The sequence below is a fragment of the Macaca nemestrina genome, chromosome 13 (assembly GCF_043159975.1).
Source record: "Macaca nemestrina isolate mMacNem1 chromosome 13, mMacNem.hap1, whole genome shotgun sequence".
Classification (NCBI taxonomy): domain Eukaryota; kingdom Metazoa; phylum Chordata; class Mammalia; order Primates; family Cercopithecidae; genus Macaca; species Macaca nemestrina.
The window spans coordinates 71,952,881-71,967,574 of NC_092137.1; the positions used below are offsets into that span (position 1 = coordinate 71,952,881).

General features: G+C 49.1%; 1 protein-coding gene across 23 annotated transcripts in view; it reads left to right on the top strand.

Annotated features, from left to right (window-relative positions):
* The window catches only part of LOC105465246 (dysferlin), a 233,762-nt gene extending 219,609 nt beyond the window's left edge, over positions 1–14,153 (top strand). For all 23 annotated transcript variants that reach the window (XM_071076889.1, XM_011713554.3, XM_071076895.1 and 20 more), the window contains 5 exons: positions 1,733–1,832; positions 6,597–6,775; positions 8,574–8,683; positions 9,902–10,049; positions 13,844–14,153. In XM_071076889.1, coding sequence (XP_070932990.1) covers positions 1,733–1,832; positions 6,597–6,775; positions 8,574–8,683; positions 9,902–10,049; positions 13,844–13,882 — 576 coding nt within the window. In that variant the 3' untranslated portion in view covers positions 13,883–14,153. The remainder of the gene's footprint in view (positions 1–1,732; positions 1,833–6,596; positions 6,776–8,573; positions 8,684–9,901; positions 10,050–13,843) is intronic.
* The last annotated feature ends 541 nt before the right edge of the window (positions 14,154–14,694 follow it).

Consider the following 14,694-nt stretch of genomic DNA (forward strand, 5'->3'; position numbering starts at 1 on the left):
ACAAGGTCTCCTTTCATCCGGCGGCTTTGAACCACCACTGGTTGCCCCGGCCCGGCTCCCCACCTGGAGCCCAGCACACCCACTGGGGCCTGCCTGCGCGTCAGGCACCCACCCTGCAAATAAACAGCTAGTAAAAGCGCCCAGGCCAGGAGCATAATGAGCGCCTGGGACCTGGGGGGGTTCATTCCCCAGGCTGGAGCCCCAGCCCAGCTGCTCCCACCAGGGGCCGTTTGAACCTCTGGCTCATTACCGAGCCCATAAACCAAGCCGGCCAGAGGAATGGAGGCTGCTGGCGGGCCATGCAGGCGGGCCTGCGGAGCTGGCCATAAAAGCTCGCCAGAGGAGGGAGGCACCTGCAGAAGGGCTGGGGCCCGGAAAAGGGGGGAGACACCAGACAGAGGGCTGGAGGCGAGGGGCCAGCTGGAGACCTGAGCCCCTTCCCCAACCCAGGCAGCAGTCCAGGCCGTGGCTGGTGCTTTGCACGGTGACCAGTCTTCACGGGGAAGGGATTGTGGTCTTCGGTTCGGGAGCTCACTGGGATTTCCATGGACAACCTCGGAGGCTGGGCTGGCCACACAGCAGGCCCTGGCTGGACAGCAAGGGTGGGTTTACCAGGCATTCAGTGGAGCTTTTCTCCTGCAGAGTTGGGTCCAGGCCCCTGCTCTGACCCAGCACTCAGGACTTGGCACCCGTTGTCTGCAGGATGGTCACACTGTTTCCTGTCCTTGCCACTCACCCAGGGGAGAGTTATAGTGAGAAACCAGAGAACAAGACTGCGCTGGAAAGCCCTAGTGACAGTGCTGGGGGTTGAGTATGGCTGGACTGAGGGGTGCTCTCCGGCCTCCGCGTGTGCAGTCCCACACCGCTCAGTTGCTCCATGAAACTTCAGTGGGAGGAAGCCCAAGATGACCTTGTTCCAGGCGAGCTGGTCTGAGGGAGGTGGGGTGGGGAGAGAAGGGCCCCTCCTCTCCTTTCAGCAGGAGACAGAACTTCCCAGTACTTCAGGCTTTGGCTTTGCTCTGGGGCAAGCTCTTGGAGTGAAGTTGGGTGGGGTGGAGAGGGAGGAGCTGGGGTCTAGATTCCAGTGCCAACTCCTTACAGCAGCGTGCTGGGAGATCCTTCTGTGACAGCCAGGCTGGGGTGGGGTCCCTCAGAGTCTCAGTTACCCCACCCTGACCCTGAGATGCCAGGTACAGAGCAGGGTTTACGGTAGAGAGCAGGACTCTGGAACCTGGCTGCCAGAATTTGAATCCAGCTTGCCACTTCCAAGCTGTGTGATCTTGGACAAATTACTTGCTTTGGTCTCCTCCACTGTGAAGATAGTATCTCCTTCATAGGTAGTTGGAAGGATAAATGAGTTCATAGCAGTAGAGGGCCAATGCATAGGAAGCATGATATTAATGTTATTATTATTAGTGGTCAGACCTCAGGCACATTCCTTTAACTTCTCCAAGCCTCTCCTTCAACATCTGCAAAATGGTAGTGACGACTTTGACTTACAGAATTCGGAGGATTAATGGAGCCATCTTATGTGAACTGAGCCTGCATGGTGCCTTTTTGGGCCCTTTTGGGCCTTCTGGGATCTGCCTTTCCCAGTCTTCCCACAGGACGTGACTCTGTCAAGACCCTTGGGGATGTCCTACTCCTCTGTCTCCTCCAGGCAGCCTCCAGGAACACTGCCTCTCTCTAACCTTGCTTCCTTGCATCCTTCTCTGTTCCTCCTCTGGGTCAGGATGCCTTCTGGAGGCTGGACAAGACTGAGAGCAAAATCCCAGCACGAGTGATATTCCAGATCTGGGACAATGACAAGTTCTCCTTTGATGATTTTCTGGGTAAGCACCATTTCTAGAATCCCATTCTGCACTTGGGGGCTGCCCCAGCACCCACACTGTGTGTTTATGCCACTGTTGGACCCTTGGGGAAGCCTAGCAGGAGGAGTGGTCCTGCTTTCTGCTTTCAGGGAGCTCAGGGTCATGTGTCCCAGTGTTAAGTGAGGTGTATGACACACAGCAATGTCAGAGTGATTGGTGGCCACTGAGGGTGGACCTGTCAGTAGAGGTGGCACTGAACACGGCCATGCTGGATGGTGGGACTCAGATCCGTAAGGATGCGAGGGACGCAAGTGTGTGCTGCCTGTCGCCAGCTGTCTGGCCTCACATTCGACACGGACTGAGCCCTGTGAGTGAGGGTATCAAGTCACTCTTCATCCTTGTGCCTGTGTGACCGACTGAATGAACAAACACAGCCTCCATCCCCATTACTGCCAGACAGGGTTCTGGTGGAAAGGGCTGTGCTGAAATCCAGGGCTGGGGAGCAGGGATTCTGGGTTGAAGGGAAGGTGCTGATGGTGGCCTTGTAGGGTTAGGATATGGGGACAAGGAGGAAGACATTGTATGGGGCCAGCATGCTTGTCCGTGAGAGCAGTGAGTTCATGATAGCCCCGTCATGGCTATAAAGGTTAACTCTGGAAAATGCGGTCTATCCATACAATGGGGTATTATTCAGCCATGAAAGCAATGGAATACTGATACATACTACACTGTGGGTGAACCTGAAAACATGCCAGGTGAAAGAAACCAGACACAAAAGGTCAAATATTATGTGACTTCATGTATATGAAATGTCCATAATAGGCAAATCCATAGAGACAGAAAATAGGTTAGTGGTTGCCAGTGATTGGGAGAAGTGGGGATGGAGAGTGACTGTGACAAGTAAGAGGTTTCTTTTCGGGGTGATGGAAAGGTTCTGGAATTAGATGGTGGTGACGGTTGCACAACTCTGTGAATATACTCAAAGCCACTGATTTGTACACTTAAAATGGTTAAAGTGGTGCATTTATGTGACGTGCATTTTACCTTGATTAAAAAATAAAGCGAGCTTGTGAAAATGGCAGCCCAGGAAGTCAGGATCCATGGTTTCTGGATCCGCTCTGCCACTTGGGAGCAGGGTGGCCTGGAGCTCTCCTGGGGTGGCCCTTGATTGGAGAAGGTAAGTTGGTCTTAGCTGAGCGCTGGGGCCCCTGCAGGGGATATTCTGAGGTGTGGCTTCCGGCAGTGGGGAGAAGGCTGCCAGTTCACCTGACTGTTCCCCCGCCCTGCACACCTGGCCTGGCCACATGCACACAGAGAACTTTGTTATAAAAGCATCAGGTCTAAAAAGGGTGGCACCAAGTTTGACTTCTATTATTTTATTTATTATTTTGTACATAATTCCTGTAGAGGAATTAGAAAATGCAGGTAAGCAATGCCTCCTCCCCACCTTAATCTCACCACCCAGAGATAATTTCCACTAACATTTTGGCATGGATTATTATGTTATATATTATTTGAGACTTAAACATAAGTATTTTATATACGTATTAATATATACACATCTACATGCATACATATACAATACACACATATAGTCATATGTATATGAATGGATTTCTATTACACAGACTGTTTTATATCCTGATTTTCTGGAAAACCTAATCTTCCAAGAACATCCTTTCTGGTCAGTAGGTATCGATCTGCATTTATATCTCCATCATCATACTTAATGCCTGCCTATGTTTTGTCGCAGAGATGGGCCCTGTTTTCATTAATTAATCCTCTCTTGGTGGGTATTCAGGTCATCTCCAGGTTTTCCAAAGTGAGTGACACCCTTGGTGTATGCATATCTTTGGATCTTTTGTGCATATCTTTGCTTAGCTCTAAGAAGCAGATGTGTCTTTGTACATTTTAATAGTTTTTGAAACATTTTGTTCAGTTGCCCTCTAGAAAGGTTTTACTTGTTTATACTCCCACCTGTGCCCTGTTTCTACAGGGTGCCATTTTCCCTAAACTTTTGCTACCACTGTACATTAAAAAAAATTGCCAATAAGATAATTCCTTTTTATTTGCATTTTTTTAATTGCATTTAAGGTAGAACTTTAAAATATATTTATTATCCATATTGTGGAATTTTTTCATGGTTTTGCAATGTTCATCTTTTATTATTGATTTTCAGAGCCTTTTATGTATTAAGAATACATTGCAAATAATTTCTCCCGATTTTTCTTATGCTTTAAATTGTTTATGGAGTCTTTTTTCTTACAGACTTTATGAATTTATGGCATCAGCCTTTCCTTTATGAAGTGAGGCTTTAGAAAATTAGTTTTTAAAAGAAAAACAAAAAAAACCCTGCCTTTTTTACTGACTGAGTAAACCATGTTCAAAATAAAGTTAAACAGACTCATCCTTTGTTTTAAAAAATAAAACCATTAACAAATACTAGCTTTTATATCCATGAGATTTTTCTTTTCCACCTTCATAATTTATTTTCTAATTATGTAATTTATGTCTTTTGAATATTTCTTAATTTTTAAAGGTAATGGTTAAGCACCTATAAAGTCACCATCCAGTTATCCTGTGTTTCCTTACAGTTTCTTATGTAGGTCATGCTGAGATAATGTGTGTGCGTGCGTGTGCGTGTGCGTGTGTGTGTGTGTGTGTGTGTGTGTGTGGTTTAATATTCTGATATTTGCTTAATCTATTGGCATCATATTTCAAATAGAAAATAAACATTCATTCATCTGCACTGGAGGGATGGAGAGCTATATGGGTGGATGGAGACATAGATGAGTGCCACTATACAGTTGAATAAGTGGACAGACAGGTGGAATAATAACCTAATTAATGGACAGATATAGTGCTTAACAAATGGTAGCTATAGAGGAATGTAGATAGGTCAAAGTAGATGGACAGCTGTATGGAAGGACAGATTGATAAATGAATGAGTGGAAAGAAAGAAAACTAGAAAAAAAGTTATATTTAATGTTCACTTATAGCAACTATGCATTCCACACTGAAAAAATTTGAATCACCTTTGCATGGTGTTTGAGAATTTCTTTAATTTGGCTTCAGAAAATAATTTTTCTATTGATCTTTCTTAATCCCTTCAGCAGCCTGTGCTCCAATCCCATTGACTTTATCAGGTCATGATTAGATTAGGTGAAATGACATGAAATTGCTGTTTAAATGGGTCAAAGATAGTTAAATACAAGAATTTTCATATGGTTCAACCTAATAGTTGAAGGTATCCTGGGAGATCATGGATAAAAGGGATGATTAGATAAAACAATATAAAAAGATGGCTGCTTGGATAACTAGGTGGTAGATGAAAAAGACTGTTGGATGAACCACAGTGAGGTACCACTTCATGTCTACTAAGATGGCAATAATAATAATAATAATAACAATAATAATAAACAAGAAGAGAACAAGTGTTTTGACGATGTGGAGAAATTGCTGGTGTGCTGGGACATTGTTGGTTTTGTAAAATGATTCAGCTGCTGTGGAAAACTGTTTGGCAGTTCCCTGAAAAGCTGATCATAGAATTACTAATGAACCAAAAATCCTCCTCCAGGTGTGTACCCCAGAGAATCGAAAGCAGGGACTCAGACATTTGTGTGCTAACGTTCACTGCAACATTATTCACTATATGAAGTTAAAAGATGGGAACAACTCAAGTGTCCATCAACAGATGAATGAATGAACAAAGTGTGGTACATTTCTCTTATCTGAAATGCTTGGAACCAGAAGTGTTTCAGATTTTTGATGCTTTTTGGATTTCGGAATAATTGCATATAAGATATCTTTGGGATAGGACCCAAATCTAAATACAAAATTTTTTTCATATATACTTTGTAAGAATAATCTGAAGGGAATTTTACAGAATATTTAAAATAACTTTATGCATGAAGCAAAGTTTAAGTACGTATGTGTGGAGTTTTCCACTTGTAGCATCATGTTGGCAATCAGAAAGTTTCAGACTTTGGAGCATTTTGAATTTCAGATTTTCAGATTAGGGATGTTCAACCTGTATGTATCTAGAATGGAATCTTATTCAACCACAAAAAATAATACGGTTTTAAAAAAAACACTACTGATATATACAACAAGGATGACCCCTGAAAACATTATGGAAATCAAAATAAGCCAGACACAGAAGAACAAATATTGTATGATTCCACTTATATGAAATATCTAGAATAGACAAATTCATAGAGACAGAAAGTAGACTAGAGGTTACGAGGGCGAAGGGGAGGGAGGAATGGGGAGTTATTTCTTAATGGGTGCAGAGTTTTTGTTTGGGGGATGCAAAGGTTTTGGAAATAGTAGTGATGGTTGTACAGCATTGTGGCTGTAATTAAAGCCACTGAATTGTGCAGTTAACATGGTTAAAATAACAAATGTTCTGTTATATGTATTTTACCATGATAAAAACAATGTAAAAAAATTGATGGATCGCTGTTTATAGATGGTGTATGAATGGATTTGTACATAAATGAGTCATTGAAGAGGTGGGTGGCTTTGTTAAGGGTGAGTAAATAGGAGTGGATGAACATGTATATGAATGCGTGAGTAGGTGAATGGGAAGCTGTATAGATGGAATGGGAAACAATGGGTGGGGAGATGGAGAGTTTGTGAGATTTTTACCTGTGGCTCGGCCATGGATAGAAGCTGGTGACAGAGGAGGTCACTGAGTTTTTCCTGAAGCTGCCCTGCCTAAGGGGGGCTACAGGCTGGCAGTGTTCGAGCAACCCTTGGCCAAAAACCACCTCTGTGTTGCAGGCTCCCTGCAGCTCGATCTCAACCGCATGCCCAAGCCAGCCAAGACAGCCGAGAAGTGCTCCTTGGACCAGCTGGATGACACTTTCCACCCAGAATGGTTTGTGTCCCTTTTTGAGCAGAAAACAGTGAAGGGCTGGTGGCCTTGTGTAGCAGAAGAGGGTGAGAAGAAGATACTGGCGGTAAGTCTGCTTCTCCAGCCCCAGTGGAGGGCATGGGGGCAGCTTCTTCCATATACATTGTCAGAAAATATATCATCAGAAAATACATGCTTACTCTTCCTCCTCCTTTCTCCCTCTCTCCTGCCCCCGTCCCCCCCTTACTCTATTTTCCAAGGCATTCTCCCTCTTTCCTCCCAATTTCCAGCCTTCTTCTCCTTTGAGGCTCACATCCCAGGGGAAGCCTATTTAAATCAAAAGATGACTCTGTTTATACTCTGCTCATTGGCTTTAATAGAGACCTGTGTCCTGGGTTTCCTCTGATCTGGGCTTCCTGGGTGAATGGACAGGGGTCATGCCTCTCCCATTTGAGCAGGACCCTCTGAGGGACCATCCTTGCTCTACTCTCTGAGAGGTCTGCTTAGAGGGGTGACTGGAGGGCCAGAGGGAACCGTCCTTCCCCTGAGTCCACAGCAGCCATGGAGAAGAAGTTAATCCCTGAAAGTTTACTTAGAAATTGCAGGCAGCCAGCCAACCCTGAAAGTGGTCCTTGAAATGGAATCTACTTGTTATATAAAGAATGGTAACAATAAGAAACACTAGTGCCCCAAAGGAAAAAGGAGAAAACGACATGCATAGATAATTCACAAAATAATTACCAATGTCTGCAAAACATTTTTAAAAAGATTTAGTCTCTCTAGTAATTAAATAAAGGGATACAGTAGTCCCCCCTTATCTGCAGGAGGTATGTTCCAAGACCCCCAGGGGATGCCTGAAACTGCAGATAGTACTAAGCCCATATTATGTACTATGTTTATTCCCATCTATACATATCTATGAGAAAGTTTAATTTCTAAATGAGGCACAGTAAGAGAGTAACAACTATAATAATAAAATAGAACAGTTATAACTATATATTGTTATAAAAGTTAGGTGAATGTGGTCTTTCTCTCTGTGTATCAAATATCTTACTGTACTGGCCCACAGGTAGCTGAAACCCTAGAAATCAAACCCAAAGATAAGGGAGGACTACTGTGTTTTAAAATGTGGGGTTTTTTTGTCTGTTAAATTATATATATTTTTAAAATAGAAATGCTCATTGCTGCTGAGGATGCAGAGAGAAGACAGGCCCCCCTTTTACTTCTGCTGGGAGTGCTAATGGTTTTACTGTGTGGAGGAAGCAATTTGATAACATATAGTAACAGATTTACCAATATTTCTGCCCTTGGACTCTGTCATCCCACTTCTAAAATCTCTTCTAAATAAATAACCCAATAAAATTTAAAAATCTAGGTTCTGGGATATTTGTTGCAGCATTATTTATCCTATCAAACAGTTGGAAACAACCTAAATGAACCAAAATAAGTAGTTTACTAAATAATTATGGTCAACCATCCCATAGAATGTTTGGCAGTCGTTCAAAACCAAACTTTAAAGGATAGACAACTACATAGTGAATATTCCTAAGTGAAAAGAAGCCAGCTATGGAAATGTATATTTCATACACCTGCAGAGAAAATCAGCTGTGATGTTTGCAGATGTTAACAGTGCTTGTCTCCATGTAGTGGACGTGAGGGTGAGAGTCTCCCTTCTTTATACATTTCTGAGGTTTCCAAATGTTTTACGAAGAGCAGGTGCTGCGTTTATGTTCAGAAACCCTACATCTTTTTTTATTTTGATTTATTTATTTATTTATTTATTTATTTATTTATTTATTTATTTTAATAATGAAGTGGCCCTTATGTTTTTCCTGGCCTGGTTATTCTCCAGGCCACTGAGCAGAGCCTTTGTGCCCCTAACCAGGCGCTCTCTGTCCCCTCAGGGCAAGCTGGAAATGACCTTGGAGATTGTAACAGAGAGTGAGCACGAGGAGCGGCCCGCTGGCCAGGGCAGGGATGAGCCCAACATGAACCCTAAGCTTGAGGACCCAAGGTCAGTGCCCAGCCCCTGAGCCCCAATGCCCACAGGTCTGGGGGTACAGGCACAGTCCAGGAGGCATCCCATTGCATGGCCATGTAGAAGTCACAAAGCCCACATGGCTCAGAGAGGGGCATGACTCATCCAAGGCCACACAGTAAGTTAGGGGGCAGGTGACGGGCATCTTTCCAGAGAACACTGGGCTCAGCGAATTCAAGACGCAGGTGCTACTGGGTACCTGTTGGTTGCGTGCCAAGCATGCTATCATATGCATGTATACATCGTGCTATGGAACCTTCCCTGCAGGGTAGTTGTAATCTCAGCAAAGTTCAATAAGGGCATTCCAGCTAGGACAGTGGTGAAGCGGAAATGTTCTCACCTGGTCTGATTGGCTCCAGAGCCCAATCAAGGTCTTGACCTTACCTACCAAGCTGCCTTCCATGGGTCTCCTGTGGTGCCAGTATGACTTTCAAATGGTCTTTCAGCCTTCATTTTCCCATCTGTGAAATGGGGAGCCCAATCCCTGTCTTCCCTATATCACAGGCCTCTTAGGGAATGTGCTATGATTGTGCCATGGGGCTGGCAGAGCAGTGAGAGGCACCCTTGCCCGAGGATGCTGGGCTCTGCACAGGAAGAAAAGAGAGACCCATGAGACACCAGCGTGCAGTCTGAGTTAACGGGACCATGATGGAGACACAGAATCCTCCACGTACTTTGAGTTGTGGAGCTGGCCTAGGGAAAGGTTTTGAGATTCTTGGTTGTGAGAGAACCAGCTTCCTATGTTCTCTTCCCACCATCCTTCCCTGAGCATGGACCAGCCATGTGCATCTGAGCAGGTGGCTTGGCTTATCTGGGACTCAGTGGGCTGGGGAGCACTTTGCGGCACTGCCCAGCTCCTAAATCTGTAGTTCGTGATTAAGTCCTGGGTCAGGAATGGGCAAGGGCACCAAGGAAGGTGTCCTGGAGAGGGTGGCAGAGAACTGGGCCCCTGAGGATGCTTAGGGCTTGGCAGCACCCAGAAGAGGAGGGCAGCACAGGTGGGGGTGACACTGTAGCAAGGGCTTGGGGGAGACGGAATACAAGTGCAAAGGGCTAGTTTAGGGACAGGGCCTGGGCAGGCGCTGGGGGTGGACTGCGGAGGGCCAGGCTGTTGGACCTGCTGTTGAGAGCAGAGTTTGGAGAAAGCAGCCCTAGTAGAGGATGCCCAGTTGACCTCCAGGATCTCGCTTCCAGGCGCCCCGACACCTCCTTCCTGTGGTTCACCTCCCCATACAAGACCATGAAGTTCATCCTGTGGCGGCGTTTCCGGTGGGCCATCATCCTCTTCATCATCCTCTTCATCCTGCTGCTGTTCCTGGCCATCTTCATCTACGCCTTCCCGGTGAGCAGGCCTGATGGCGCTATGGTGGGGGAACTCTGGGTCTAATGGGGGAGTTCATCATTGTCCTAAAAGAGCTCTCACAGTCTAATGGAGAGAAGTAACCTCTGTCCTTGGAGAGCCCCTGGTCTGATGAGGATACAGAGAGCCCTGCTCTGGGTGGTCTCCAATCTGGTAGGTATACAAAGTTCTACCATTGGAGGCTCTTAGTCCAGTGAGAGAAACTGAGTACTTGTCCTTCCTGGTGAGACACAGCTGTCCTCAGCAAGCCCCTAGAATATGTAATCAAGGGGTTAGGAGAAGATGAGGCCCTTGGGGTTGCGGTGGGCAGGGGCCTTTCTGGAAGGGAGGTGTGGAACTGGGTCTGAAAGGAAGGTGAGATGTCGATGGCAGAGCAGAGAAGGTCCCTTTGTCTTGACAGCAGTTGCAAATCCAGAGGAAGGGAGGAGCTGGGGCTGGGAGAGCATCTCAGGGTCTACCTGAGGCCCTCAATAGAGTGTGTCCTGCCTCCTGCAGCAGGTGGGCATAGGAAAGCTGTCGGGGAGTGGGAGACTGGCCCAGGAGCCCTTATTTGGCTCGATGCCCATTTGGGTTTCCTTTCACTTGGTAAGAAGTCAGTTGATGAGCTTGCAGGTGGCTCATCACCAGTTGATGACCAGAGGTGGCTGTCGTGCCCCTGCTCTGTGGGGCCTTGCTTGTGGGAGGAAGGCCCCTGCCTATACTTCCCCAACCCACACAACTCATCAGGGGACCCGGATCACCAGGGAGCCTCCCCCGGTGTCTCTGATACTTTAGACCTTGAAGGGGTTGCAGCATTCTCAGGCTGACACCTGATTTCTAATGCTCTTTAAAATTTAAAAGAAACCTTTTTAATATGAAAACTCCAACCCTATATAAAAGTGGAGAGAATGGTGTAATCCACCCCTTGAGGACCTTTTATGTTGGTGGTAAAAACGCAAACACTCAGGGAAGGAAAGGGCCTGGCTGTAGGCTGCACACTACTTCGCGCACACTCCCAATCCAGGGCTCACTGTGATTCCCGCTTCAGGCCTCAGTCCTGGTCAGCACCAGGCCACTGGCCCAGAGCATTGTTCCCCTGGCAGACAGGCTGCTTGGGGAACTGCCCCTAGGTGAGCTCTTTGCTCTGTGAGTCCTCCAGGAGAAGGAAAGGGCAAGACCCCCCTCCCACTGTAGCTGGCCTATGCCTGTGTCTGCAGAATGCATCTCAGAGAGGAAGAGAGTTAAAACCACACATCTTTCCATGCAGTTTCTAACAGCTGAACTGAGAGGAGCTGGGGAAAGGACGTCTGCTTTGGATGCCCAGATCAGCTACCCTCTGGGCCATAGTGACTAAGGAGAGTCTAGAACCGGGGTGATGATGGGTCTGCCTATAGGCCAGACCTGCTAAGCTGGCTGTGGTCGCCCGAGGCGCCATGGCGAAATGTTTCTGAGGTTCTGAGGTTTGTTGATCAGCAAAATCTGACTGTGGTCCAGGGTAGATCTAGGTTGCAGGGACCCGAGGTGTGTACCACGTGGGAGGCCTCTTTAAGCAAAGGAAGATGAGATTACAAATATAAGCTGAGATACAGGACTATGGAAGGGTGTGTGCATGTGTAGTGTCCTGTAGCATGAGCTGTCGCTGTGACCTGAGATCCGGGGTCAGGCGCCAGGACTTCTGCCTGGTGTTTCCTGCGCAGACGGCACCTTTCCCAGCCTGCCTCAAGCTCCTCCTCCCATTCAGAGCCCAGCTGGCCAGTGTTCAGTTAGCCACAGAGACTCTAAGCACCTGTGTGTGTCTGGGAGGTAAGGGCGTGTTTTGGGGATGAGGGAGAAGAGGATGAGGCCTCGTGCCACTGGGAGTGCTCAGTTCCCTGGGGAGACACTGAAACCAGAGAGTAAGGAAAAATACTGTGGATGGTCCAATGCTCTTTCGGGAGGCTCAGGCCATGGGAGTTTAGGAAGAGAAGAGCTGTTGCAGACTCTTGCCCTCTGTGTGGTCTGAGGACTAGCAGCAGCAGCACCAGGGAACTCACTAGAAACTCAGAGTCCCGAGCCAGCCCCAGCCTGCTGAGGGGGAATCTGCATTTGGGCACATGATGGTTGGAGAAACCCTGTTGGATGTGACAGAGCTCTGTCGCTGAAGTCAGGATTACCGACTCTCCCTGTGACCTTGGCAAATCCCTCCTGCTCACGTGAGGAAGGGGCTGCACTAGGCCAGCTCTGGCCTTCTGTGGCTGGGACTGTGCTTAGGGGAGCACCGTCATCTTCCCTGGGTGCTGTTCATTAAGCCAAGCCTCCTTCTGAAAAGCCAAAGGGAGGGGAAGGGCAGGTCCAAAGTGGCATCACCACCACCCGTGATATGCCTAAGCCCAGCCCCTGCCAGCTGCACCCTGCACTGTGAGGTTACTGGGCCGCAGATCTAGGCCTCCAGGGGCCTGGGGAAGGAGGCCCTGCTGCCTGGCCGGGAGAGGAAGGAAAGATTTCCAGTTACTTCCAGCCTGTGGTCCTTCCTCATCCCTGTGGGCAGGAGCAGAGCGGCACTGTGGGGGGCCTGGTCAGAACTCCTCCCTGTCTCCTGGCCGCCCAGCAGTGGGCCACTCTCCTTTGAGTTCTTCTGGAAGTTTTCCTCTTTAAAATATGGACCCTGCCTCCCCTCTCCCAGGGCTGGCGTGGGGGTGTCAGATCCTAGGTGAGGGGTCTAGGGATGAAGGGGGTGGCCTGGGCCTGAGGCTGTAGACTGGCTTTGCTCACAGGTCTTTGCTGCAAGCTGAGCACATCCTGCCTCCCTCCACCCAAGTCACTCAATCATTTGGCCAGTACCAGACTATGAGGGCCGGGCCCTGGTGACCCTCACCTGGCTTTCAGGCCTTGGGACAGAGGCTGCCCGCCCCAAGCCAGGGCCTAGTGGAGAGGGGCTCAAGGACAGGGCAGCTCCCTGCAGTTGGCCTAATCCCCCACCCTCTTGGAAATTCCCTTGGGAGGGGTACGGGGGGCAGCCTGTCTGATTCCTCTCAGCTTCCCCCTCGGAGCCAGCCGGGAGCAGGGCCAGCGTGGGGAGGCAGGAGGCGTTTGGCGGGGAAGGAGGCCCGCTCTGTTTCCAGAGTTGGCTTTCCCCGGCCGGCGCTGGGGAACATACTGTCCCAATTAGGAGCCCTGTGTTGTGTTGTATGTGTTTTCATGGTTTTGGGGGGGAGAAATGGGGAGGGGAGGATACTGTCAATCCTGCAGCAGGCAGGGCTCAATCAAGGGCACCCCGCCTCTAGTGCTGGGCTGTGCCGTGGGTCATCCACGACAGCCCGTCCCCAGCTCTCTCTCTCTCTGCTTTCTGGACAAGGGTGTGATGACCCGTGAGCCCTGGGCTGCCATGTGGGGGAGGACCCTGGGCCCTGCCTTCAGCACCTGTCTGACGGAAGAGGCCAGGTCCAGGGTGCTCAGAGTCCTCTGGGCAGTCAGCTGGAACCTGGGAATGGGCCTGGCTTGATGGGGGAGAAGACAGAGCAATTTGGGCAGCTTTAGCCCCCAGGTGGGAGGGTGCAGGTGGAGTTTTGGAGGGTATGGGTTTGCCTGATGGGCTGGAGCACTAGGCAGGGCCGAGTGTTGAGCCCCGCATGGGATGGATGGCAAGTGGTGAGGGCGAGGCCTGGGCAGGTGGTTGAAGAGCCACGAGCCTCCTCTCTCAGCCTCTTGCCTGCTGGCAGCTCAGCCCCGTCCTCTGAGCCCCAGATCCGGGACAGCAGCTCTGGCTGTGCCTGCCCCAGTGGGATCACCCTGTGTCCCTGTCTCCTCCCTCCCTCCAGAACTATGCTGCCATGAAGCTGGTGAAGCCCTTCAGCTGAGGACTCCCCTGCCCTGTAGGAGCGGGCGTGGGGTCCCCTCCAGCATGGGACTGGCCGGCCTCCTCCACTCAGCTCGGCGAGCTCCTCCAGACCTCCAAGGCCTGATCGTCCTGCCAGGGTGGGCAGACAGACAGATGGACCGGCCCACACTCCCAGAGTTGCTTACATGGAGCTCTGAGATCACCCCACTTCCATCATTTCCTTCTCCCCCGACCCAACGCTTTTTTGGATCAGCTCGGACATATTTCAGTATAAAACAGTTTGAACCACACAGCAGTGTCAGTGTGTGTATCTCTACGGTACCTGAACAGGGTGTGACTGTGAAGGGGGATGTGCCTGGGTGGGCGGGGAGGGTGGACTGGGTGTAGGTGCTACTTCCGGCCCAGCCTTCTGGAGGGAGAGGCAGCCCAGAAGCAGTGGGTGGGGCCCCGTGAACTGCTGCTTCTTTCACAAGACTGGTTGAGGATAGGGTGGGCCTGGGGCTTGGTGTCTGGCTTGCCTTAGCCCCGGCCTTCTCTGCCTCCTCTCCAATCCAGGACTTTCCCCTTTCCCCCTGCCTTCTCCTCACTCGGGCACCCCCTGTCTCTTTCCCAAGCTGCCTAGGAGGGCAGCTACCTGTATCTTCTGGTTTCTTTGACCGTGCTGGGGAAGAGGTTCCATTTTATAGAAAGGGAACTCCAGGGGGGAGGGTTCGGCCAGGAATCCGCTAGGCAGGGAGGCCACAGCACCTCTGGCTTTGGCCTATTCCCATAGAATCCTGGGATTGCTTGGGTTCTCTCTCTCCACTTCCTCTCTCTGCTTTCAGAATCTGA